Source organism: Neovison vison, chromosome 4, assembly GCF_020171115.1.
Source record: "Neovison vison isolate M4711 chromosome 4, ASM_NN_V1, whole genome shotgun sequence".
NCBI classification, from domain to species: Eukaryota; Metazoa; Chordata; class Mammalia; order Carnivora; family Mustelidae; genus Neogale; species Neogale vison.
The window spans coordinates 178,427,877-178,454,889 of NC_058094.1; the positions used below are offsets into that span (position 1 = coordinate 178,427,877).

The following is a 27,013-nucleotide window of genomic DNA, read 5'->3' on the forward strand; positions in this document are numbered from 1 at the left end:
CAAAGCCCGATGCAGGTGGGTCTCGATCCAAGGACCCTGGGATCATGACCTGAGCTGAAAGCAGAGGCTTTACCCCACTGAGCCATCAAGGTGCCCCGCTAGTTTTTTCTATTAAGAACGGCATGAGCTTTTCTTCAACTAACAAGGCAATTACCAGCTCTTGATTGGTACCTTTAGAAAACAATTGAAAAATGTTGCAACCTAGCATGTTAGAAATCAATGACCTGGCCTTTTCTTGGTTGAGGTAATTCTTTTTTTTCCCCCCTAATGAAACATATGGTCTTTTCTCCTTTGTGTGGCAGGTCACAACATTCCCTAGGTTAAGTCATACTGCATTTTAAAAATCAGATATAATGTCTCCGCTATGGTTCTAGAACTTTCCACCAGGAATATCTATGATCTTGCTGGAGAAACGGCACCGAGGAGTCCATGCCATGTCTCCTTTTGCCTTGATGTGGGCCTCCCACATTGATGTGTACCCAGAGAGCAAATGTCTCTCTCCACTGCTACCCAAACTGCCTCCCCTTGAAGCCCCAGCCCTCCTTATTTTCTGGCCCCTGTAGTTAGGAAAAACTGCATGCCTTACCGCAGATGTTAGACGAACAAGAATTTCATCACTGCTTTCTTCTGAGTCTTCGATTTTCTGATGAGACCTTTGAAAAACAAAGAATGATTTATTCTTAATTTTGATTGCTCAAATTTATCTACCAAGTTATGGGGAACACATAGCAAATAATGGCATTATTAATACATGAGTGAAAGTACCCATGCAAATAACATGGTGTCAGTAATGTCAGGGGACCCAGCTCTATGGCAGGCCAACTGTTCCTTCAAAATCAATTAGCAGGAACTTCTTTACAGTCTACCAGTTAAATCCCGAAGATGAAGTACTTGTCTCCAAATGATATCACAGAATAGTTCTGATGAGCTTTATGAACATGGGCATGCACGAAGCATAAACAGATACAACTGGAAGGTGGTTAGGTACCAAAATTTCCTACTAGTCTAAATGAAATCCAGATTTTGAAAATCTGACACATGAATTTCCTGCCACATCTGAATTTTACCCAAAACCAATATGTTTTGAAATGGTCTATTATAGGCCTAATACTGTGACAGGAATTATGTGAAATACAACAGCAGCAGAAGTTCTTCATTCTTTTTTAAAGTACTCTAAGGCTCTAAGCCCACACACACACACACACACACACACACACAGAAGAAGAAGAAGAAAGAAAGAAAATGCCACAGCCCAGTTGAGAAGCCAAGAAAACTGCACATATGCTAAATGAGCTAAATAACTAAAGTGAGGTATAACATATAAGATCAGTTTGTCGGCTTAGGAGAATCACCTTTGTAATGTATCTCATGAAAATATTTTCACCACAACAATGTATACATGAACATAAAATTATTCATTTTTTTAAAATTTTTTATTTTTTATAAATATTCATTTCTTTTTTTAATGAAGCATATTTGACACACAGTATTACCTTAGTTTCAGGTGTACTAAAATTATCTTTAAAGCAAATTTTATAAAATGACATCTTTTTTTCCTGGCTTGGTCAAAGAAAAAAAAAGTTAATGCTAATTGAGCATAGGTAATTGAGTATAGGTAATTATCTCCCAGATCTATTCCACAGCAATCCCTTTCACCACCTTCCATGGACTCCGAGGGACCAGGGGTTAGTTGCCCTGCAGGGCGGTGTTAACCAGAATGGCAGGGCAAGGATTGATTTCAATCTCGGAGACAGCCGGGGGGGTCAGCTCCAGCACTCGCCTGGTGGGGCAGGAGGGCTAAGGAAAAGATCTTTAAGAAGGGAAAAGCAAGTTGGATCAATTCTGGCATTGGCTTCCTGTTCCTGTTTTTAAAACCTTTCATAGAAAACAAACAAACCAACAAACAAACCCCAACCCTCTAAATCAGAGCGGTGGATGAAAAGCCATTTGCCTTTACCAGAATTGCATGCTGTAGGTAGGTAGGAAGCGGGGCTGGCGCTATCAAGTCCTTTAACCACCTGTGCTGCAAAGTGCTCGAAATGCAAGCTAATAATCCACCCAACAAAGACAGTGCAAACTGAGCATTATAAATCCCCATATTCCCTAAAAAGCAAGTTACTCTGATAATGCATATTTTGAACAATGAACTTTATTATTAAAATGATCTATTCATGAGGTTTCCACATACATGACGTTCTCCTGAGAAGAGATCTGCAATCCTTTCTAACCTAAGCCATCCAACCAGGTGTACAGGGTTAAGTTGAGTTCACTGGACAGATGGGATGGGAAATTGAGAGCCAAACACACTGGGCACCAGGGCACCAGCAAGGGCTTGGGCACTGTCCGCGTCTGCAGGGAAGCAGGGGCTCATCCCGCCAGCTCCTGGTTTTCAGACCCTGGCACATAGCTCAGCAATGAGTTTATGGGATGAGGTATTTCGCACCAGCAAAGATTCCGTCGTGAATGTGTTTTCAATAAACTGCTGAGGGCGCCTGGGTGGCTCAGTGGGTTAAGCTGCTGCCTTCGGCTCAGGTCATGATCTCAGGGTCCTGGGATCGAGTCCCACATCGGGCTCTCTGCTCGGCAGGGAGCCTGCTTCCTCCTCTCTCTCTCTGCCTGCCTCTCTGCCTGCTTGTGATCTCTCTCTGTCAAATAAATAAATAATAAAAAAATCTTAAAAAAAAAAAAAAAAAAAACTGCTGAAAGGAACTCCGAATTCCAAGGGAAGGGAAGTTCTTATGTATGTGACTGATAATGGCTACCTCATGAGTAACCACTGATGGTTTATTGACAGATAATTTAGTTCCTGCTCAGAAGCAAAACTACCTTTGGTCATTCTTCCAGCACAAAACATGCCCTGGCAAAACAAAACAAAACAACCAAAAATGTTTCCAAAGGAAGTATCTGTAAGACAGACAGAAGTGACCTCCCAAGAGCCGTCCTGCAGCCCTCATCCCATTATTTTTTCAAAGATTTTATTTATTTATTTGACAGAGAGAGAGATCACAAGTAGGCAGAGAGGCAGGCAGAGAGAGAGAGAGAGAGAGGAAGGTAAGCAGGCTCCCTGCTGAGCAGAGAGCCCGATGCGGGGTTTGATCCCAGGACCCTGGGATCATGACCTGAGCCGAAGGCAGAGGCTTAACCCACTGAGCCACCCAGGCGCCCCAGCCCTCATCCCATTTTTATCACCACAACCACCACGACTTTTGCCCAGAGCTCTCAAGTCATTCTCCAGCCCCTGAATCTCCCCCGAGCTCACCCTGCTTTACGATCTGCCTTCAAAGGGGTTCTGGGGGGCAATTCCAGGAACCTCATTTTCTATGGGCTCCTTGAAGTCAACATAACTTACATTGTATTCCTACCACCTCATGCCTCTCACAACTCAGCTCCGTGGTCGCCCTGTGGCCATTCCCTCTGTTTCCTTCACTTCCCCCCTGTTAAACCTCACTGACAACTGAAGCCTTCTACTTCTCTTGCACAAATTATTTTTACGATCTTCTAACCAACTTCTTTGTCTCAGGGTTCTCCTCTTGTGCCCCATCTCCTATAGATACCAGGATTATCTTTCTAAAACTGAGACCTGATCCTACTCCTCTAAGAGTTCAAACCTTCAGAGATTATCTACAGCCTAGTGAAAGATCTAGAATTCACAAGAACCCTTCCTTTCCCGCTTATGTGCTCCCATACCCCCTGCACTGGCAGGTACCCGCATCTGACCTGGCAGAGTAAGGTCTTAGGAGAGGGTCTGGTGGTAAGAGGTAAAGAGTGGAAGAGCTTAGAGAAAGGGAAGGCTAATACCTAATCACTGTGTCCCCTCTCCAGATCTATGCCAGAATGCCCAGAAATACCAGACCTTCTTTACCCAACAAATTTATTTTTATGAAAGAAGATAAATGTTGATTTTATGTATAGAAACACACATCATTACAATCCAGTGAAGACAAAGCTCTCCCATGTCAGATCAAAACAGGTAATGAAACAGGGCAAGGTGGGGGGATAAAGAAAAGAATCAACTGTAATAGTTGCCTATTTTCCCATTATTACTCAAGGGGATCAACAAACAGAAGAGGAAGAGAGAAGCTCTGTGTGGTTTGTCAGTGGTTAGAGAAGGGAAGCAGAAAAAGCCCAGCTGGCATCAGCAGGTAATGGCCATGACAAGTGACATGAGACAGAAAGAAACCAGCAGTGACCCCAGGAAGGAAGACCCATCCCAGAGAGTTTGTGCCAGCAGGAAGCTGTGACCCAGCAGGCAGGACAGATTTACAAATTCCTATGGCTGTTTCTCAAGGTCCCTGCTTCCCAACAGCCCAAGCCAGGTCCAGGAACTCTCCAACGGAAAGTCCCAAGTGCTGGTACTGTGCGCAGATGTCTTCAGTCATTTGAGAGGTCTGCAGGATCTAAGGGTACCAACGGGAGGTCACAGGAATGGCAAAAGCTGCCTCTGTCCTTTTAACCATCAAATAGAACACAGTATCATTCTACCCAGTCCCCACCAAAAACAAAACCAAGCCAACCACTGCCCTCTCTACAGTCTTTCTCCTTCATCAGTGACAACCCCAACTTTCCAGCTGGAAGTTGAATAAATTAACGGAGTCCCTGAAACTTTAAGGAGTGCTCTATGACCCTATACTGAGACTACCATGCAGAAGGTGCTGGCTTATTACCTCCAGTCAATTCAACTGAAGGACCCTGCTTTTACTCAAGAACGCTTTCCCTGAGCTGTTCCATGGTTCTCCCAGCTCCCTGCAGCAGTTCTGTCTTTCAGTGACTTTCTTGCCATTCACATCCAACCATGACTTTCTTATATCAAATACGAGAGATGTAGTGACTGAAAATATCTTTAAAGTCATAGCAATACAAAGCACCACCACCTTCTCACCTTTTTCTAAGAAATAACTAGTATAGACATAGTGACCCAGCCAATTATTTGACAATCATTCATACAATTCATCCCACAGCAGAAAAGAACAGTAAGTCCCCAGCCAAGAACATTTCTTAGCTCTGACAGCTCTGTAGTCACATAGTGTTGAGTTCCAATAAAGGGGCTCAGGAGGTACTGAGGCCCTTCTCAGTAAAGGCAGCCATTATCTGGGCAATGGAATTTATTTTATACCGTTCAGGCCCAGTATAATTTCTAACAATTTGGATTTAACTGGTATCCCTGTAGGGCTTCCCAGCATTCTCTCAGTGAGAATTCCTTCACGAGAATTAGTATAATGGGTTTGAAATTTTTCCAATGAAGTTCTTAAAAATACATCTTCTATATGAGAGACAGAACCCACGCTCCTCAACCAGACTTTGGCCAAACATTTGTGCCTTAAGATTCAAAAGCAACCAATACCATCTTGGAGTTGGAAAACCCTACTTCCTTTTTAACTGGAAGAAGTTTTCATGGTATTTCGGGGTGGAAAACTGGAGCCACTTTATTATGGAAATATCCAAATAAGACCACTTTACATTTGTATATTGATACTTCAAAAATGCATGAGTTGTCTGTCCATCTATGTCTTAATATTGAATAGCGTACGTGGGCTGCCAAGAGCTACCACTATGCATAACATTGTTCCTTTAGGAAAATGTGTTAAATGTCTATTTTATGGTTGTTGGAATTGCAAAGATTTGGAGTCGAGTAGTTCAAGAGGCAGAGACTGTGCATAAATGGCACCTGCCAAACCAGCTGGTTATCTACCACCTTCCAGCCATACTTGTGCTGACACCATACTGAGCGGCACATTACGAAGAAACCCAAACAGAGGAGTTGTGGCTTCAGTCAGCTTTCATGTGAAATGCTATTACTGCTCTCCCAGGGACTCCCTTTGTGTCTGGGTGCTTTTTGCATTCACATACACATCAATCTTCAAGGAGGGCGGGGAACACACTTACCTCCAAATCAGAATTCTAACGGGGAAGAGTTCTAGGGGGATGTCAGGCAGGCCTGTTCACTACTTCCCACCATCACCCCCAACCCCCCAAAGCTGGGCTGGTGTTGAGCTGTCCTGTGCTATTTGTTTGGTTTGGAGGGACCAGAGGGAAATACAATATTTAGGATGGACCCGAGACTACCTTTGCTAGAGGCTCATAGAATTCTAGGGTGCAGAAAAAAACCAGAACCAAGACAAACTATACAGGAATCTTTCAAACATGATCCTGCAACAAGCAGAAGATGCACAGCACACACACCTATGAAAACAAAACAAAACATAGCAAAATCCACCTTTAAGATACTCCGCCAACCCAAGTGAGAGGCACTCAGCCTCATCTGTGATTGTCAAAGGCTACTTCTTGGGAGCGGTGATATCCAGGGTGAGGTTAGGATGGGTAAGGAGTGGCCCTGGAATTGCAGCAGGATTACCAGGACGAGGAAGTAGGAAATGGCAGGAGATTAACCCAAGGCCAGACCAGTCACCGCTCTATCTGATAGGGCTAGAGAGTTTCTCTTTAGTGCTGAGGGCTAGAAATGGATGGAAAGTAACTAGAAGAGGATATAAAATTAAAAGGTTGGTTGGCTTCTGGTTATTACGATTAAGGGAATCATTTGTTTGTTAAAGAGAAGAGCCAACAGAGAGATACTGAGAAAGCAGGAAAGGAAAGGCTATGGGGTAGGACCCACAGCCCAGAGAGAAGAACCTGTCGTGAGCAGAAAGAAGGGCTCTCCCACCACCAAACTGAGAACAAATGATGTCAGGTCAGCAGATGATGCCACAGTTCACATTCTCCTGGGACAACTCAGTGTCTGTTCCGTACTTGCTGACTGTTGGGCAAGGAAACTTCAGGGCTTTTCTCTTGTAGAAATATTTCCTGGGCCAGACTTGAGATCTTTCTTTCTTAGGAATCACTGATAGCAAATCCTAGACACTATCCAAGAGAATGCTCTCCAGGTACACAGACTCAATCTCCACCACATCTAACAGCCACTGATTCCAGGAAGAGTAAGAAAGTACACTCAAGTACTGTCCCTTCTCTAACACCTATATTCTGGACACGTCTATTTTGCATACAAATTCTTATGACCAAAAAAAAAAAAACTGGGGTGGTAGAAAAATGAGAATTAGATTTTTCTTGCAATCTCTGATATCATGAATACAACCTTCTATTCAACCTTCTAAAGGGAAGTTAATTTTTCACAGGATCTGGCCTCCGTGAACGACAACTAGTAGCCTTTTACCAAACACCAGTAAAATGTGAATGTGACAGGTTTCACTGAGTCCAGGATATTTAGTTACACATTCATCCAAAATCAAATAACATTAGTTACTACTGATATTTTTGCATTTTATATTGAAGATTAGTAGTTAATATTTAAGTAAACAGCTAGCATTTCAAATGCTAGCAAAACCAGGTTTAAAAGTTCAATTTTTGTTAAAATTCCTATACTACTCTTAAATAATTATGCACTCTGATAAAAATAAACAATCTGTTCCCACAGCTAGAATAAGCTTTTTCTGTAAACAATGGAAATTTTGGAGGGCTTAGTGTTTCCTTGGGAGAGGGGGTGATGAGTAATAACAAAGACTAAGACCAGCTGATTTCATAGCATTTTTTATACAATATAAAGTAGTAAATGGAAATTTTCTTCACCTATGATCCTAATACAAAACTTGTGCCCAGTTCCATCATGAATCTTTTTTTGAGAAATACTCAAAAAATGTTTACTTATCCAGTATTTATTTCCTATTCCCCAAAGAGCATAAAATGAGAATCTAATTAAGAAAAGCCAGGAATATAAAAGGTAGGTTTGGGACATAGGAATGGTGGACTTGAAGCTGATCTCCCACTTAGAAGATGTTAATCCAGCACCAATTCAGAAATCAAGAATGCCAATGGATTCTTACCTTGCTTAAACATGTCAGGCAGACAAGGCAAAGTTAGGCAGGATGAGGACAACAAAGGAGAGGAGGTGACAGGGTAGAGGGTGGTGGCGGCATTAGCGTATGTAGGGTGCCAAGGGCAGACAGAGGTTTGAATTTTGGAAATCACCGCTGTGGGGAGGATATTAAATAAAGAACTGGGTGAGGACACAGCCAGAGTTAAGAGCAGACAAAGAAGTCTGAGGACTGGGACTGGGGCGCCTGGGTGGCTCAGTGGGTTAAGCCTCTGCCTTCAGATCGGGTCATGATCTCAGAGTCCTGTTATAGAGCCCCGCATCTTTCTCCCTGCATTGGGCTCTCTCCTCAGCGGAGAGCCTGCTTCTCCCTCTCTCTCTGACTGCCCCTTTGCCTACTTGTGATCTCTCTCTCTGTCAAATAAACAAATAAAATCTAAAAAAGAAGAAGAAGTCTGAGGGCTGAGCACCAGACACTCCCTGTTCAGAGGTCAGTGTTTCTGAAAGTAGGTTTTATTGTTACGCAGGTATGGTGAGGCCAACAGACAAGGAGATGATTGCCATTGAAAAGATAAATCAGTCTGGGGACAATTAGGTCTTAATAATTCAGAGTCTTCCATAACTTGAACATGGAGAGGTCCTCTTATTTAAGTCTTGATTTTTTTTTTTATTACTCATGAAGTGTTTGACATACAGCTCTTGCACACTTTTTAGATTTGTACCTAAGTACTTCAGAGTGTTTTTTGTGCTAGTAATTAGAAACATAGTTGATTTCTGTATACTGACCTTGTATCTTATGACCCTGCTAAATCTGCTTATTACTTCTAGTAGGTTTTTTGTAGATGCCTTGGGATTTTCTATTTATATAATTGGATCCTCTGCAAAAAGAGGTGGCTATATTGTTTCTTCTGGTCTGTATATCTTTTACTTCTTTATCTTGCCTTATTGCACTGACTAGTGTTAAAGAGAAGTGATTAGAAGGATATGTATTAGCCTCGTTCCCTTAGTGGGAATGTAGTCCGTCTTTCACTATTAAGTTAAGCCATAGGTTTTATGTAAGGTTTATCAGATTGAAGAAGTTTCCTTATATTCTTAGTTTTCCAAGACTTTTTATCCCGGATGGATACTGATTTTTTTTCAAATGCTTTCTCTGTATCTATGGAGTTTATCATACAGTTTTTCCTGTTAGACTAAATCTGATAAATTATACTGGTTGATTTTTAAACTTTGAAAACCCCTTTTTCCTGGGATAAACTCCAGATTTTCATGATGTATTATCACTTGTATATATTGATGGATTCCATCTACTACTAAAATTTGTTGAGAAAGTTCTGGTTTTCACATTCACTTTCTCTTTCTGAACTTTGTCCTAATCATGCTGGCCTCTTAAAGGGTCTTATATTACTTACATAGAGTTGTATTCCCACAGGGCACAAACTTGTACTTCATACAAACCTCATGGTCAGTGAAAGTCTGACGAGGAAGAGTACCGGTGACAAGTAGCTGCCTTTTCCCAGACCTTCTCCCTGCCCCTTTTCCTTATCTAAAAGCTAAGAGGAGCAAATTCAGTTATCTAAGGACTCCCAGACTCCCTTCCAAATAATAATTGTTTATAAAGCTAAATGCATGGAATTTCACAAGTGTCAGCCAAGTGGCGGTAAGTACCATGCTTCATAAAATCTTCATCATAATGGCATTAATCTGACTTCTTTACATAGTAGTTTACAACTTTGATTTAGTTAACATTCACGGTTCCTACCTCTTAACCCAGCACTTTCCGTATGGCTGACTTTACAGAACTGTAGACTTCAACTTTGGTATATATCAGCCTCACCTTTAGAACTTAATATTAAGTACGAATATGATTGTCTGAGCTCTCCATCCCATGCCTGATTCAACAGATCTCATATTACGCCTCCTTCTTTTTGAAAGGGTCATGGTTGAGAACCACTGCCATAGAGGTCACTTCCAAGTTCACCTTCTGCCTTCATTTCACATCACTGCAGCCTGCCTTGCTGCAGCTCCTTCATCTGGAACGTCAAACTATTGTAAGAAGTGTTCGTCATTACTGCTATGATTGATTTTATTACTGTTGTCACTTCCAGGCCAGTTTAGGCCAAGTGACAAAGCCAAATCTTCCCCATTTTTTTAAGTAGGGAGACACCTTTTACGTAGAAATGGATCACAGAACCATGAACTCTGTACATGTTGATTAAGCAAACATACGACAAAAACGTTACTGTGAATTCAAGTAACAAACTGTATTTTGCTTCCTTCAGAACCGACGACACACAGGTAGGTCATTTTCTTTCTTCAATGTAAAGATAATGCTTGTGTTCCCTATGGGGGCTCCATCTGAGACGTGCTCCCCACTCTTCTCAAAACCTGAGTTCCTCTCGCTGTGACTCCCTGCGGCAGCTGCGGCGACCTACCTCATGCTGCCCAGACATGCCGCCGCTCTTCCAAGCTGCAGGCCTGGCACCCTGTGCCATCTACCTCAAGTATCCTTTTGCGTCTCTGCCTAGAGCATGGAATAATGAATGCTAAGAAAGTCATCTTTTTCTTTTTTTTTTTTTAAGAGAGAGAAAGGGGTTTTGGGGTCGGGGGTAGAGGGGAGGGGCAGGGAGAGAGAGAATCCCAAGTGGGATCCTCGCCCAGGGCAGAGCGCAACGCAGGGCTCTATCTCACAACCCTGAGATCGTGACCTGGGCTGAAATCAAGAGTCAGACATTCAACTGACTGAGCCGCTCAGGGGACCCGCTAATAAACTCACATTAACCTGCTGGACTGAGGTTAAGATACCATTTAACTAAGCACCCTGCTAAATGAGAATAACAACAATAAACATATTTTTGTTTTTTCAATAGTTAGAATCAGGAAGACAGGCTGGGATGCCATGAGAGGGAGCTGTTTGAACAGAGGTCATAGAGTTGAATGTACTCTCTGTGGAAATCACAGCCAGACCCTCAGGAGCACCCGCAACACCAGCAGGTACCCAGGAAGTCCCACCAGCCAGGCAGGACAAACAGACACTGGTCCGGCCAGGATGGACAAACCCAACTTGTACCAGCCCCAGGCTCCACAGCAGATGACAACAGAACACCCCAGTTATACCTCAGGGATCATTAGAGAAGGGGCTGCCCATCCACTAGGCAAAATCAGTGGGGATGGGAAAGGGCCCACCCTGACAGGAGAGCCTTCTCTACCAGGCTTAAGAGACCAATACCACTCACCACATACCAGAGACTGTCTTCCTGAGGAACAGGGAGTGGGCACAGACTGAACCTTTCTACCACAATATGCTCCATAGCCTTTTACCTTATTAGAATAACTTAACTGGATTAAACTAAAATTATGGGCTTCTGTCCCTTCTTTCTGGCTACCTAGCAAGATGGAGGCTCACATGGACAATAATAGATTGCTGAGAGGAAAAATGAAGACATGACATTTTTCTTTACATGACTGGGTGTAGCATGAGTTATCTTTGAGCAATCCTCTAGAACTCCTTAAATAACAGCTTAAATGTAACTGCCCTGTAATTGGAGAATACAGTTTCATGTATTTGAGGTTCATAGACTCAGTCCTTTCAGAGCCCTACTGCTCCCGGGTAAGCTGGCAACTGCTGTAAGGGTGGTTAAAGTGAAACAGCCAAGCTTCCTCACAGAGTAAGTCCTCCAACTTCTCACTAGTCCTGAAGGTAAGATTAGGCTGTCTTTCCCTATGCTCTTACTTCAGCATTTCTAAACAACACCGCCCCCCCAACCCCACCCACCCTCCAAAAATTTAGAAAAAAAAAACAAACAAAAAAACAACAATTTTAAAAAGAGCTAGAAAAAAGTCCATTCTGGATGACTTGATTTGGCTTTCAGTTTGAATAAAATACCATGACTGCTATTTTTTCTCCCAGAGACGGTACTCTCAACACTCCGCTGAAATTATCTACTCAGTTTGGATGTAAAAGTTATCTGGTATAGAACGGGATTTTCCCCCCTCAAATTAGCCCAGAAACCTGCAATAGATCCATTTGCCATCCTCCTTTAAGCCTTCTTTCCTAAATGGAAAAAAAAAATCCACTTTAAAAGGATACATTTGTACAGAATTATGTTTACATAGAGACGTTAAGTGGTTTCCTCACATAATTTTACAGAGATTTAGAAGACAACAAATTAAAGGGACCTAATGCAGAACGACATATATAGACCTTAATAGCCTTCAAATATCAAAAGGACCACGGGACAGGATTTTCAGCTCGTGAATGGATGATGCAAGTTAATGAATCAAGAGGACCTGAGAGGCCATTTCAGTAGAATGGATAAAAACAGATTAAGAGAGCAGAATGGGTAACACAGAACTAATGACACAGAAGAATGGAAAATTTTCGGAAGCAAACAGCAAGCGCCATTAGTTTCTGAAAGTCGGACAGACAGGAACTGGAGACGTTGTGGAAGTTTTGTAGTCAAAGTAGGACTTGAGCTCCCCCTTGAGGGGTGGGTAGAATTTGACTAGATAAGGAAAGGGGTCCAGGAAGGAGCAGAGCACCGCAGGAGCAGGAGGGAATAAGCGGGTGTGAGATGGGGGTTAGAATGAATGGGGATCACCAGATGAGAGCACAAGTTACGACGGGAATCACATGATCAAGCCGCAGGAAGGCTGAGCCATCACAGCTGGAAGAGGACAGTGTCCCTAGGCACCTTTTCTCTGACCATAATTTCTTCCAAGTCTGGATAACCTCAACCTTGGCTTTCCAAGATTTAGCCAAAAATTTTACCCTAGCTTAGAGGTTTGCTTAACTGTAGCATAGAAAAAAAAACTATATATTTGTGTATTATATACACTTATGTTATACATGTGTATATACCTATCTCCTGCCATTAGAGACTCACTGTGGTTCATTAACTTTACCTGTTTATAGTTAGTAGTTATAATAAGGAACAGATGGATCTATAGCTCCCCAGTGACAACTGCCCCAGAGGAATGACCACTGCCAATGTGCATGTTCACACCACCACCAATAAAAAACCTGCCAATAAACAAGGCACGAGTGATTCTCAACTCCAGAGGTGTGACGCTGGTGCTCAGTGATAGGTATGACAAATGACTGCAGGTAATCTGGAACGAATATTAGGAACTGAATTTTGAAAGTAATTTTTAGATTCTAGAGGGGACTCCGGGTTTCCCTGTAACAAGGTCATCTCCCCCAGTGGCATTCCAATCCACTGCCTGAGTCAGGGAGAAAGCAGTGGAGCGAAATCATGAGGACTGCCTGCAAGCTCATTTCAGCTGCCCTCATGCCCCTGGTGACCCGCGCGCACCCAGGGGGCTGGTCCCTCCTCCTTCTTGTGTGCAGGATGGGAACTGGTAAAGGAGAGCTGCTAGAGAAGGCCAGTCCCACGGCATCAAAGCGAGTCACAGTCATCTCTAGCTTCCAAAGCACATGCTCCTTGGAAAGCGTATTAAAGTTTATTAAAATGCTCCTTGACTTTTCTCAGGAAATTCTGACCTCTGTTAAAAGCGTGTCAAGTAAAATAAATAAAATCTTTAAAAAAAAAAAAAAAAAGCATCCTACACTGAAGAACATCTTCTGTGCTTAGACAGTTGAATGAAGAATTACATTTGAATTTTGCCTTACCATTCCAAGGTCCTCTATGTGCAGTGGTGCTGGTCAAGTCATAACCATTTCAGAGTCTAACATTTTTATAGTTCTGTTTATAGTGTCTTAGAAGGGGAAGTTGGAATGACCCCTGTAACTCCTGGAACAAACACACTCTGGCAGGTGTTACAAGAGTGGGTGTTAGATCACATGGGCATGGATGCAAACCCTAACATTCCACTCACCACTCGTGTGACCTTGGTCAGGCCACCTGACCTCTGTGCCTCACTTTCCTCCCTTAAAAATAGTGACAATAGTCCTAACTTCTAGAATTCAACTGAAGATGAAATAATACAAAGCAGTTAGCATAGTTCTTGACATAAGATATGTTTCTACAGTCAACCTATTAGCACGGTGTCTCATTACTATCCTAACACTTATTTCTTTTCTAAAAGCCTGGATTAACTATCCAGTTTTGTAGTTTTTGTTTTGTTTTGTTTTTAAGAGTAACTCATCTTTGTGATGATTGTATGTGTTTCCCCTGGAACCCACTTTCCTACCCATGAGATAAAAATGACACCACTTGCCCCGCTGATCTCACAGACCTGAGAGTCAACAGTATGGGAACATATTTGGAAAACTGAATATGGAAAAATTATTGATGGAAAGTTTTAACCTGAAATTTACTATTCCAAAATAAGCTTATCATGAATTCCGTGGAAAGACAAAGACGTGTCAACAGCACCATATCATGACTCAAGCTCTGTGCCCAAGGCTTCTCTAATGAATTTTAATTCATTTTAATCATATAGTGATTCACTATCTTCATGTGATTGTGATTCACGTGTTTTAATTTGCCAAATGTTGCTTCTCCCTTATTTTCAGAAAGGTCTGTTCACTGAAAGCGCTCTTTCTTAGGAAAGTCACGATGTGGAGAGCAGATAATATGTCAGTTATTATTTTATTTCAACCTAAGCCAAATCATCTTTACCTCTAATTTAGATTACTGCTCATACAGTGATGATTAAAGTAGGTAGATAATAGCACAGCTGGCCAGGCATCCGCTTCTGGGATTCAAATACCACTTCAGTCATTTTTTTTTTAGCTGGATTTAATCTCCAGTCATTTCTTTTACCTTTCTCCAGTCATTTCTTTTACCTTTCTGAACTTGCATCTGAGAAATGGGAATGGGACAGCTATCTCTTTTTTTTTTTTTAAAGATTTTATTTATTTATTTATTTGACACAGAGAGAGATCACAAGTAGGCAGAGAGGCAGGCAGAGAGAGGAAGAAGCAGGCTCCCCGCCGAGCAGAGAGCCTGACGCGGGACTCAATCCCAGGACCCTGAGATCACGACCAAAGCTGAAGGCAGCGGCTTAACCCACTGAGCCACCCAGGCGCCCCAAGGGACAGCTATCTTTTAAAGGAGATGGTGACCTTAAACAGCAGAGCACATTCCCAGAAACAGGAAGTGTTTTCTAAGTTGAGAATAATTTTATATCAGAACAAGAGAGCATCTACTTACAGTTCACAGATGCCAGCTCTAGCCGGAAGGAGAGGTACAAGTTGCAGTAAAAGCTTGACACCATTCTGCCATTCTTCTTCCCTTTCAAATTCACAGTACAAGTAGCTACATTCATCAGAAGAAAACTGGTAGAAAACATAGGTATCTTGAAAGTATAAATTCTGGTCCACTGTTGGAAACAAAAAATGGGAGGATCTGTTTTTTAAAGTCTATTATTTAGAGAGTCATAAACCAAATAATAAATTAAAAGCCCTGCTAATTATTAGGGAGAATCAAGGGGTAGAACTAGAATTACATCGTCTAAGTCCATTCATGCTCACAATCCCACTGAATTAAAAGGGACTTACTGACCCATCTATTTTTATTACTTGAGGCTTTAGCCAGCATATTCATATGGGTTTTACGATTCTTCAGCTCCAGAGACAGGTGAAATCAGTAACGATTCAAAAAGTGGGGAGAATTTCTGTGTGTCTCAAAGCAAACAAATAGATTTAACTACTGGAGTGATACACAAATACAAAACTATCCCAAGTTTTAAAGCCGTGGCTCTCAATCAAGAGCAACTGTGACACCCGAGGGACATTCGGCAATGTGTGGAGACATTTTTGGTTTTCACTACCGGAGGGTGCTACAGGCATCTGGTGGGTACAGAAAGTGACACTGCTGAACAGCCTATAATGCACAGGGCAGGCTCCTACAACAGAATTATCTAGCTCAACATGTCAGCGCCACCAAGGCTGTTTTAAAAGGGATCAAGAATTGGAGACTGAACCTAAAAAAAAATACTGACACAAATTTTTTTGCTCACCAAAACATGAGACTCAATGAGCAAGCTGGTAACATCCCTCAAAGGTAGTTACCACTTTTCTAAATCAGAGTATCAGGTGCTGGGTATTAACGACTCACTGAAATTATAGCCACATCCCCATCTGTACTACACTGAGACTTGGATAAGCCTTTCCGAACCTTACTATGCTCTAGACCCTCAATATTTATTATCTGTGGGGACAAAGGAACTTCCGAGTGACCAACTAGCACCTGCATGATGAAGCTAAATTAAGACTCTGAATTGCTTAACTTCTAATCCTTTAATTCCCTGGGCTCAACTAAGAAAAGCACTATCTGCCATCTATTTTAGTTGCTAGTTAACATCAATTCTGCATTCTATTTAAACAGCTAATTTTCATAGGTCATATCTCTAATTACTCATGATTAGTCAATTAAAAAGGCATAACATTCCACTCATAAAATCAGTTTCTGATAATTATTTTAAGTACAGCTAGATAAATCAGACATTTAGAGCAACTAACGATGTCACTGATAAAAAAAAAATTTGTGAGTGGGCTTTTAAGTAGAGGAGAAGGTAAGGGAAAGACGCTTAGACATAGTAGTCTATGAATCAGCAAGTACCTACTTATTTTTACAAAAGGTGTGAGAATTAACAACCAAAAGATGACTGGTCATTTTTGTTTATAAAATGTGAGAGAACGCAAATATTTACCTGTGGAAACAATTTCCATCCAGATTGTAGCAGCCTCTAGAAAAGCAAGTAAATTTTGTTCTGGTAGCTTAATAAAATAACACTTCTGTGCTTCACAAAACATGTAATACTGACCTGATAACATAATTCCCATATCCAGTAGGAGCTGCCAGACCCCTATGGCCATAGATCTGCACTGGACAAAAGGACAGTGTTCCAGAAGCCAGTCTACCAGCTCTGACCCAACACAGCTCCTCCTAGAACAAAAGGAAAACCATTCATAGTAAGACATTATTGCCACTCATTTGCCCAAGAATTGATATTTAATATTATCCTTTCCAAGGGACTCAATAATAAATGAACAGGCAACTCTTACTCATCTTTCCGATTTCAGCTCAACTATCACTTCCGTAAGAAAACTTAGAATCACACCTTCTCATGCTTTTACTTCAAATCACCTACCATGTAGTAACTGTACATCTTTCTGAAAGAGTAATATAAGCTTCCGTCACTTCAGAATCATTTTCAGGATATCAGGGACTACAGACATAACTCACTGCTAAACCTCAACAGTGAGAACGTTCCAGGCACAAAGCAAATTCTCAAAACATGTAGTTGAACAAATGAAGGAATAAATGTAGTGATCCTTTATACAAAGATAATGCTTCTTCTTGGTAAGATAAGTACCTCAAGGTGATGGTGATAAACTTTTGTTCAACTCTTTGTAGATTTTTATCTAGCCTTTTTGAGAACAAAGTAACTCCAAGATTACTCAAAGTCAGGACCACAGTGAGCAGTAAAGAGTTTTGTTTGCTACTCTCCAAACACATTAAATCTTAAAATTTGTCTCAAAGAACAATAAATATGACCATTATTTTTAAAAAAAAAAGATTTTATTTATTTATTTGGCAGAGAGAGAGAGAGATCACAAGTAGGCAGAGAGGCAGGCGGCGGGGCGGGGGTTGGGAGGAGCAGGCTCCCCACCGAGCAGAGAGCCCGATGAGGGGCTCGATCCCAGAACCCTGAGATCATGAGCTGAGCCGAAGGCAAAGGCTTAACCCACTGAGCCACCCAGGCACCACCACGACCTTTCTTTTTAATATCATCTAAGCAATCTACCTAAGCAGCCTAAGTCGTAAACTCATAAACCTACAAACCCAGATGTGTATGATGGATTCCACTAACCACACATACAAAAATATCCCCTGTAATCTGTCTTAAAATACACAGCTATATTCGAAGCATGCCCCAATCTGGGCATTACAAGCAGTATTTTCATGCCTACTTTTTCATCTTTATCAACCTCAGCTGAAAACCCAAAAGAAGACAACTTGCTGAAATATAGTTTTCATTTGCAGAAATTTCACTGAAAATCATTCTCCCTTATGAAAATGTCACCATTTTTTTTTTCAAAGATGCATCGTGTAAATGGTTGTCTTTATTCAGTATTTGGTATTTAAGGACCAAAACACATCAACATTTATTTTATTCCTAAAACAGAAAAATACTGCTTATTTTTTTGTGACTGGCCATAGCCATTAATACCTAGAAATCACACAGTAACCAACAATGTGAAGAAATGCCATGAGGCCCTACATTTTCAGGGGTAAAAGGAAAAATAAACTTTTGTGCTGAGATATTTGTTTTGTGGTTTTGGGTCTGTTTGTTCTTGTTTTTAATGCCCAACGTGGGGCTTGAACTCACAACCCCAAGATCAAGAGTCACGTGCTTTACGCCCCTCTGCTGAGGTATTTGAACAAATATTCCAGCTTTAGGTAAAGCATCCTTGTGGGGGGGGGCGGTGAGGGAGAGTGTCACTATTTGAAAGATACTCTAAGGCAATTAGGGCAATACCAGACACATTTAGTTGCAGGTTAGTGTTAAGACATTAGAAAGATTAACTGTCAAATAAATGGATGTTTCTTGAAAAAGGAGAAAACAGATCACAATAAACTAGGCAATCAGACAAAACAGTCAATATTAACTTCTAATTCTATAAGACACCTTTCATGTTAAAGGCTCAAAGTGTTAATTAATTCCTCAACACCTCTGTCAATTAGCCAGCATCTTTGAGCCTGTAAAACACTTTTATCCTATGGATTAAAACACTGTATCATCATAATCCCTATTCTAAGAACAATCCAGTCCTCAACCTGCTCTCAGCGTCTGACCACCCAGAACAGGACACAACCTAACATTTACTAAGCAAACCAAACTGCAAAAGATGGCTAGATGGGTGAGTATGTTTGCCTTGCTCACAGGCGATGGAGAAGAAGTGTCCTAGACTGGGGGTCCTCAAAATTGTGTTTAGGAGCACCTGGGAGATTCGGTTACTATGTAGATTCTTACGCAGTGTGGCTGAATGGGGCCCAGACGACCCTGGTGACTACAAAGCCCCAGTCCACGAGCTCTAGCTTCTCACCGGGAAGGGCTCACTCTGTCTTGGGGAGCAGAGCTGAGTCCACACACCGAAACATATCTCCAGAACACTGCCATGACAATAACAGCTCATTGGAGCTCCCCACCCCGGGCAGCAAGCTATGTTTCAAGTGCTCGGGATCCCCTTCTCCACCCCCAACTTTCTTAAGTTGTGTTTCAAATCTCCTTCAACAACACATCTGCATGAGGGAAAACCCCACTAGTAACAGAGAGCAACACTATGATTAATATCACCAAAGCAGACAGCATGAGGTTAGGGGCCCCTGCACTGCACTCCTCTCCTGACTTGCTGGTCAGGGCTGCAAGAATGCAGCTACCATACCTAAAGCTTACAGGACTCAGGGGAGAGCAAGGAGCAAGAAAAGGGATAGATGGAAGGGAGCGACCTCAACACCCAGTTCTACCTCCCAGGGTATTTTCGGTGTTGTAGCGGATCCAGAAACCGTTTGAGTACATGTAGATCTAACTGCAGCTGCACTATGAGGCAGGAACACTGGGACACGGAGGTGATCAGATACCAGGCTAAGTGACTGCTACAACATAACACTAAACATGATTTCAGCTCCAGTTTCTGGTCTCCTTCTGTCTCTAGTTACATTTTTAGCAATTCATTCATGGTACTGCAGACAGAAAAGAACCCTAATCTCAAATGTAAATGGGGCGACGGTATTTAGAGACTTACTTGAAGTCTCAGAAACCAGTATGATTTTTTCTGGAGCGCAAAAGGAATAGAAAACATCTCAAAGTTTTGAAAGTAATTCTCATGTAGCACACGGGGACCACTTCACCTCAATTTACTACCAGACAAAGGAAAACGACTCGTCCAAGGCAATCACATTGGCACTGTCTTTAGACCCCGGGCACTGATCAGGCTTTATATTGTGAAGGACAGGACGTTCTGGCCCAACCACGGGGACTCTGAAATAGCACAGCACATGTTCTCTCCCCATTCAACTCCCACCGAACCCTAAATCTGTTCTAACTTGGATAGATGGTTCTTTTCCATGAACCTCATTAACGTACATCTCCCAATGCTTTTTTCAATCTCTATCCATGGAGACCACGGAGAGCACTGAGAGCAATGACAGGTCTTACACAGAGACTTGGGTGGTAGCTAAAAAGAATCGCAGGAGCCAGCTCATGTTTAGACCCAAAGCTTTATTCAATCAGTTTTTATTTTTTAAAAATGAAAAATAATTAGATAAGTTTAAAATTGATATCAACTATTAAAAAAAAAAAATTCAAAGGGCTCTATGTGAAGTGGTCCAGCCATGAATGCAAACGCTGTTCTCACCTGTCATGTCTACTTGGCCCGGACTCTAAACTGAAGGTTCTTAGACCTCGGACTATGAATTGCTTGCTTACAGAGGGTTGGAAGGTAGAGGGTAAGCTTTTTTCAAGAGGTTCATGAGTCCGTATATACAAAAACATGCTTTCTCAACAGAATAGATCATGTCTCACCTAGGTCATATTTTTCAAAACCTATATGTGTACTAATGTGGTTAATTTAATGAGGGATTTTCGGTCACATGGGCGGCTCAGTGGGTGGAGCATCTGCCTTCAGCTCAGGTCATGATCCCAGAGTCCTGGGATCAAGTCCCGTATAGGGCTCCTTGCTCAGAGTCTGCTTCTCCCTCTGGCCTCCCCACTCCGCTTTTGTGGTCTGTATGTCTCTCTCTCAAATAAATAAGTAAAATCTTTTTAAAAATTTAGCATGGGATTTTAAAGTATTAATTCACTGTAGTTCTCCCAGCCTCCCCTCCCTCCCTTGCTCATTGGTACCTCAGATTCTGCCAAGAGTCTGCTTAGAAAGTAGTTGGTAGCATGGGATAGTGATGAGAAAAGAGACATTAAGGAATTACCTAGGGTATGGATAATAGTTACACAGGTGTATATAATAATTAAAAAATTCTTCAAGCTGTACCCTCAAGAACTGTGCATTTTAAGTCATGTCTCAATAAAAAGGAGGTCTTCTTACTCAAAAAGGTTGGGAATCACTATACCCCAAATCCAGGCCATGATGAAATTTTTCCCAAACTGTGACAAAGGGAAAAAACAGGAATATTACAATGAGTTTGTGATAAAGCTAAAGTTAGTTAACTTAATGAAATGTCCTTATTCTGAGAATCTTTCCTACCATTTTTAAAATTTATTTCTTTATTTGGGGGGAGGGGCAGAAGAAAAGATGGTCTCAAGCAGACTCCACTCTGAGCGTTTAGCCTGAGGCAGGGCTCTATCTCATGACCCTGAGTTCATGACCTGAGCTGAAACGGAGAATCAGGTGCTTAACCGACTGTGCTACCCAAGTGCCCCTTTCCTTTTTCTTTTTTTTTTTGGGGGGGGGGGTGTCATTTATTCTGAGTACTATTCCTATTCTTTATGGTATATTGCAGTCTCATTTCTGTAAGAAAAAATGGTAATAAATTTTTTTCTTTTTGTTTTATTTTTATAATGTAGTTTTGGTATTTTTTGGTATGGTTTAGTACCTTGAGTTGATAAAATAAAAAGCTCATAATTCACTTTTGTTTTTTCTTTAAATGGCTCAATGAATTGAAAACACGTCCTCAACTTTCTAAGTGACTATTCTCTTAGTCCGGCTGTACTTTAAAACTGGGCATTAGCCATCCACCTACTTTCATACCCCTGTCCTTATTCACAAGCCAAGGTGGAGAAATACTAACCCTTTGCCACCTGCCCTTCCCCTTCCTTGCAGCGCCCAAGGAGGGGCTCATCCTCACCTGGCAAGTTAGAGCAGAATTCCTTCTCCCATTCAATATCCCAAGAGTCCTCAAAGAGCCTTGATAAGGTCCTTGAAGAAGGGACCTATGCTTATTGATGTCCCAAAGCAGCACATGCCCAGTACAAATATTATAAAACATCACATTTCAGAGGAAGCAAAGCAGACTCTCTCAGGAACCCATCCACTTGCACCTGGAGAGTCCATACCCTGACTTGAGAACCAGGAGTCTACTGTCTAAAGAGAAAAATCACCATCAGTACCCCAAATAGACACTTCAAACAAACAAATCCTCCCAGTAGTGATAAGCCCAGCTCTCTGTGATCAAGGTTATGATTTCAGCACATTTTTCTTTTATTATTCAAGGAGAATTTTTGACAAGGCATTAGAAAACTGTGTTACCTGTAAAATCCCTTGAGGTTCACTCTGTCCTTTATCAGGTCAGCTGCCTGAACAATAATAATATTCCTCAATGCTCTTCCTGCACAAGAAGAATTCTCTCCATAAATCTAAATGGAAAAAGAAATTCTCCATAAATTTACAATAATATGACAATTTGTAAGCTGCCAATAGCACACTATAAAGAAAAAAAAAATCTTGCCCACATCCCTAAGTTTAACAACACTTTAGCCTACGTAGTTACAGACCAACTACTACCCATTTTATTTTTGTTATTGGTCCACTTGTGCTCTTATGTGACAGTAACTATTTTCCAAATAAACTGCTTTAACTATAAATAATTTTTATACCAAGTTTCCAGAATGAAATGTTTTTTTTTAAATAGGGTTTCTATCAACACAGCAAACTGAAGCATATTTATACTACATATTACTGTGCCATATTGATAATGCATTCGTGTCAAAGTCTTGGAAGATGGGAAAATACGTTTTCCTAACGAGTGAACATCTCACACTGTGACACGATGTGATAGGCTGCTGTCTGCTTTGCTTTTAAGCTTCCCTCTGCTGCGGAGCTCATTGTTAATTCCAAGCACCCTGGTTTCATCTACTTCATGATTCCTCCTAGCAGATAAAAATTTTACTTAACTTCCTTTTTCATCCTAATTCACCCATACGCATCTCTGATTCTTAGAGGATGAAGGATCCAGAGAGGTCCACGTCCTACTTTATATATTACCTCCTTTATATGTGGCACGTTCCTCCACAGTGCAATGCTGTTTCACAAACAAAGAAAGCTAAGTAAAAATGAACTGTCTTGATGCTCATGAAAATTAGTATATACTGGGAATGTACACGACATCTGTTTACTTATTTCCTGGTGAACTCTTTCTGCAGCTACACTACTCTGCACCTATAAAATATTTTATATCTTCTCTTGAAGCAAACCAATTAATAGTATATTGACTATGACTTGACAGGGAACATTTCAACCCTATCCTTACACTTCCTAATATTCCTAGTGTCACTTCCTAAACACAACCTGATGAGAAAGTGTGAAGGGCAGGAAATGATTTTTTTAACATGTTGTAACTGTATATAAAGCAAAACAAAACAAAAACAGCAACAAGTCAGCTGACAGAAAGAACTACCCTAGGGTGAAGGATGGGCTGAATGGGTGACGGGCATTAAGAAGCCGCCTGGCATGACGAGCACTGGGTGTTCTATGTGAATGATGAATCCCTAAATTCTACTCCTGAAACCAGTATTACACTGTATGTTAAGTAACTAGAATTTAAATTAAAATTTGCGAGAAAAGAAAAAATACTACCCTAAAGGAGGGTCAAGTCAGCTCACCCTTGACAGGTCCTGACAAGGTATCAATGCTCATTCACTCAGTCTTTCAAAAACCATCTAGTGAGGGCACCTGGGTGGCTCAGTGGGTTAAAGCCTCTGCCTTCGGCTCAGGTCATGATCTCGGGGTCCTGGGATCAAGCCCCGCATCGGGCTCTCTGCTCAGCCGGGAGCCTGCTTCCCCTTCTCTCTCTGCCTGCCTCTCTGCCTACTTGTGACCTCTGTCTGTCAAATAAATAAATAAAATCTTTAAAAAAAAAAAGAAACAAAACATCTAATGAGTGGCTCTCAGACCCCACTGCAGGTGCTGGGGATACAGTAGTGAACAAGGCCAAGAAGTTTCAGACCTCACAGTGCTCGTAGCCTCCTGTTACTCTAAAAAAAAAAAAAAAGAAAGAAAGAAAGAAAAAAAGAAAAGAAAAAAAGGAACTCTTTGTCAAATGATTTTTAAATACAGTGAAGGCTCCCCATCTTTTTTCAGCAAACCTAGAAATACTCTACTAATAGATAACTACAAATAAGTCCCTGTTATACCAAGTTTTTAGAATAAAACATTCACTCTTTTAAAAATGCAGCATTTCTATTAATACAGCAAATTGAAAAAATATATATTTAACTCTGCCATATTGATAACACACTCATATAAGGGCTTGGAAGTTGGAAAAATATTTTTTTTCTATCTGGTGAACATCTCGTACCATGACACAATTATCAGAGCATTTCAAAAACTTCAGCTGTGCTATCCCTAGGTGAAGGAGACAGCGTGGGAGACAGCATGCCCAGGAGGAAAGGGAAGAGCTGTAACTAGAGAATTCTACATCAGGATTCATAAATCCCTGTTTCACAAAATGCAGTGAGAGAAAAGAATCGTACCTGGGAAGGCGTGTGTTCAAGGTATGGATTGGAAATTCTTCTGGATAGAGCCTATTTTGAAAGAAAGAAGAGGGGAAAAATTAGAACTAAACAAATCTTTGTACCAGCAGTGTCGATGTCTACAATGCGGCGGGTCCAGCAGTCGCCCAAACCAAAAAAAAATGTGCTTCAGTCTCAAGTAATGGGCTATAAAGGATTCCTTATTCTCATTCAGTGCAAGTATCTAGTCACCATTCATTGCAACGGGACAGGTTATTCTGTTTAAACAGCTCCCATGGGGTGCCTGGGTGGCTCAGTGGGTTAAAGCCTCCGCCTTTAGCTCAGGTCATGATCCGATCAAGCCCCGCATCGGGCTCTCTGCTCCCAGGAGCCTGCTTCCCCTTCTCTCTCTCCCTGTCTGCCTCTCTGCCCACTTCTGGTCTCTATCTCTAGCTATAAAATCTTTTAAATAAATAAATAAACAGATCCCAACCCAAAGGATACAACTTTAAGGAGGGCCACGAAAAGATGGAGGTTTTCATAGTTGGGATTTTATTCTCTGTGTGATTTGATTCTGTTTCTCCTTTTAATTTCCTCTTTCCCCACCTAATGCAGACTCCCCCTACATCTACACCACTGCTTCAGCCTCTCCATGGATTTCCCGGACCTCTGGTCACGCTCCCCACAGGCCGTCCCGCAAACCTCAAAACTGAACAAAGGTCCCCTGCTTTACAGTGGGTCTCTTACTGCTTAGGGAGTCCGTCTGACCACCACGGGCTGCTTCCAACAGGTTTCAGTATTCTCCCTCCAACTTCCTACAGGACAAACCTCCTCATCAGAAGAGGTCGGCACTCCCACCTGCCTCTGCTCCCACCACTCTCTACACTGGAGAGCCCTCCATCTTCCCTGCCGCTTCCCTGAGCCCCACCAGACTTCTAAGTCCAGGTTTAGTGCAGTTCGCTCCTAGGTGAAACTCCTCCCACCTGCCCCGGTCACTGGGGTTTGGCCCTCCTGGCAGCTCTGTTATTCCGTACAATCACGTGGCAGCTCCAGGATGCTCTGCATGGCTGGCTGGCATTCTATGTGTGCATTTGCCCCAACTATCTCCACAAGCTCCTGGAGTGGGTGCTGACAGTTTATACTGCTTTGCTCTTACAGCATCCAGCACATAACCTTGCAAAGAAATGTTTACTTTGCTATTCACTTATTTATAGATATGTACATCTCTGTATCAATTTAGTAAGTGGTTACTGAATGATTTGAATTGTAGTGGCTCATTTTTCGTACCTAACGATCCAGTAGGCAGCACCATCACCCGCATATGCTTAAGCACAATAGAAAACTAGTATCATTTCCCATTGTGCTTTGGGGAACAGAAAAGAGAAACTAACATTTATTGAGCTCCCAACCTATGTTTAAAAGCTCTTTACAACTCTATTCCAAGGCTTGCTGTGTTTTGAGATCCCATCGTTTTTAGTCTGCCGCCTCCACTTCTCAAAATCATTGGCTGAATTACAAAACATAGCCTGCCAGTCATCACCTTTCAGTATCTGAACCTTCAACCAAACCTTAGCCTAAGGCACAATTCCTATTCTGCATCCTCTCCACGCCACATGCCCACCACCCCCCGTTACTTATCTTAATTAAACTGAAAGAAATATACAAACTCTTTCCAGAGATGCCAATTGGTTTACTCTGCTAAAGATGTGCAAAGGCTTAAAAGAAAATTAAATTTACGAAGGTAGACAGGCCATTTTTAATTCCCATGTATTAAAATAAAACACCCACCCACCCCTTCTGGTGTGGTATTATACACACTCCCAATCAGCCCTTCTCAGGCCTTCTGTCGTCTGAGCCTATGTAATATATTCACTTATTGAAATACCAAACAATTTAAAATTTGCATATGCACTAGCTTTATCATTCGAGGATGAATCATCATAAGTGATTTTTCTCCCCCTAAATAGAGAGACTTTTAAAAGTCAAGAAGGTAGGCCAGAACTGACAGTCTTTATTACTCATCTAATTGCCTGAATCGGCTCACAAAAGCAACTACTCCACATGATTTAGTTAAAAATTAGAGAGAGAGAGAGAGAGAAAGAGAGAAAGAAAGAAAAGAAAGCTTTTAGGTAGGAACAAGTTCTCAAGAACCAGGTAGAGGCACATTCACAAAAGAAAGCAAACCATTTCCTTTCTTTCGGCTGCCAACCTAAATCTGGCCGTCTCCACACTAGTGTTACACTCACACAATTCTACTTCACAGAAACTTCCCCATGGATAGCTGGTTTCAAAAGATTGGTAAGGTGAGTAAATAAAGCCATGAGATTCTTCCATGCTGACTAGATAACAGATAAGCTACCAGCCCACAGGGAATCGACAGGAGCAACACAAAAAGAACGGCCTTTTCCAGAACACAATACCTACATTTGTTGTCAGAAACTCCTGTGAAGCGCTCTCCTAACTGGTCCCAGGAGGGCTCTGTTTCATTAATGCTCTAGGACAGCGGCTCTCAAACTCAGCTGGGCTCCAGGAAGCCCCAGAGCTCCCTGTAGAACTCTGTAAAGTTCGGATGTGTTCAACTTAAAACAACTCTACTAACTATGTGCTTTAGAGACCACTTTTTCTTTAGTTGTTGATATTGACCCAAAATAGCAAGCGTCAAAGACCTGGAGAAAAAAAGAACATGGAATAGTCTATGCATGACCTCCTTTTTAAGAGGTATTAGGAAATTATGTAAGTTTGTCAGAGGAACATAGTGGGCCAACTTAAAAGAATCTGAGAATCACTGCTCTGAATCACCTCACCGACTGCTCTCCT

The 27,013-nt window shown here is 41.6% G+C and overlaps 1 protein-coding gene across 2 annotated transcripts in view; it reads right to left on the reverse strand.

The window, feature by feature from the left end:
* The window catches only part of RAPGEF5 (Rap guanine nucleotide exchange factor 5), a 223,528-nt gene that overhangs the window by 160,606 nt on the left and 35,909 nt on the right, over positions 1 to 27,013 (reverse strand). For both annotated transcript variants that reach the window (XM_044246197.1, XM_044246196.1), the window contains exons 2-6: positions 24,218 to 24,268; positions 21,996 to 22,102; positions 16,553 to 16,674; positions 14,938 to 15,106; positions 587 to 653 (exon numbers count right to left, since the gene is read on the reverse strand). In XM_044246197.1, the coding sequence (XP_044102132.1) occupies positions 587 to 653; positions 14,938 to 15,106; positions 16,553 to 16,674; positions 21,996 to 22,102; positions 24,218 to 24,268 (516 nt within the window). The remainder of the gene's footprint in view (positions 1 to 586; positions 654 to 14,937; positions 15,107 to 16,552; positions 16,675 to 21,995; positions 22,103 to 24,217; positions 24,269 to 27,013) is intronic.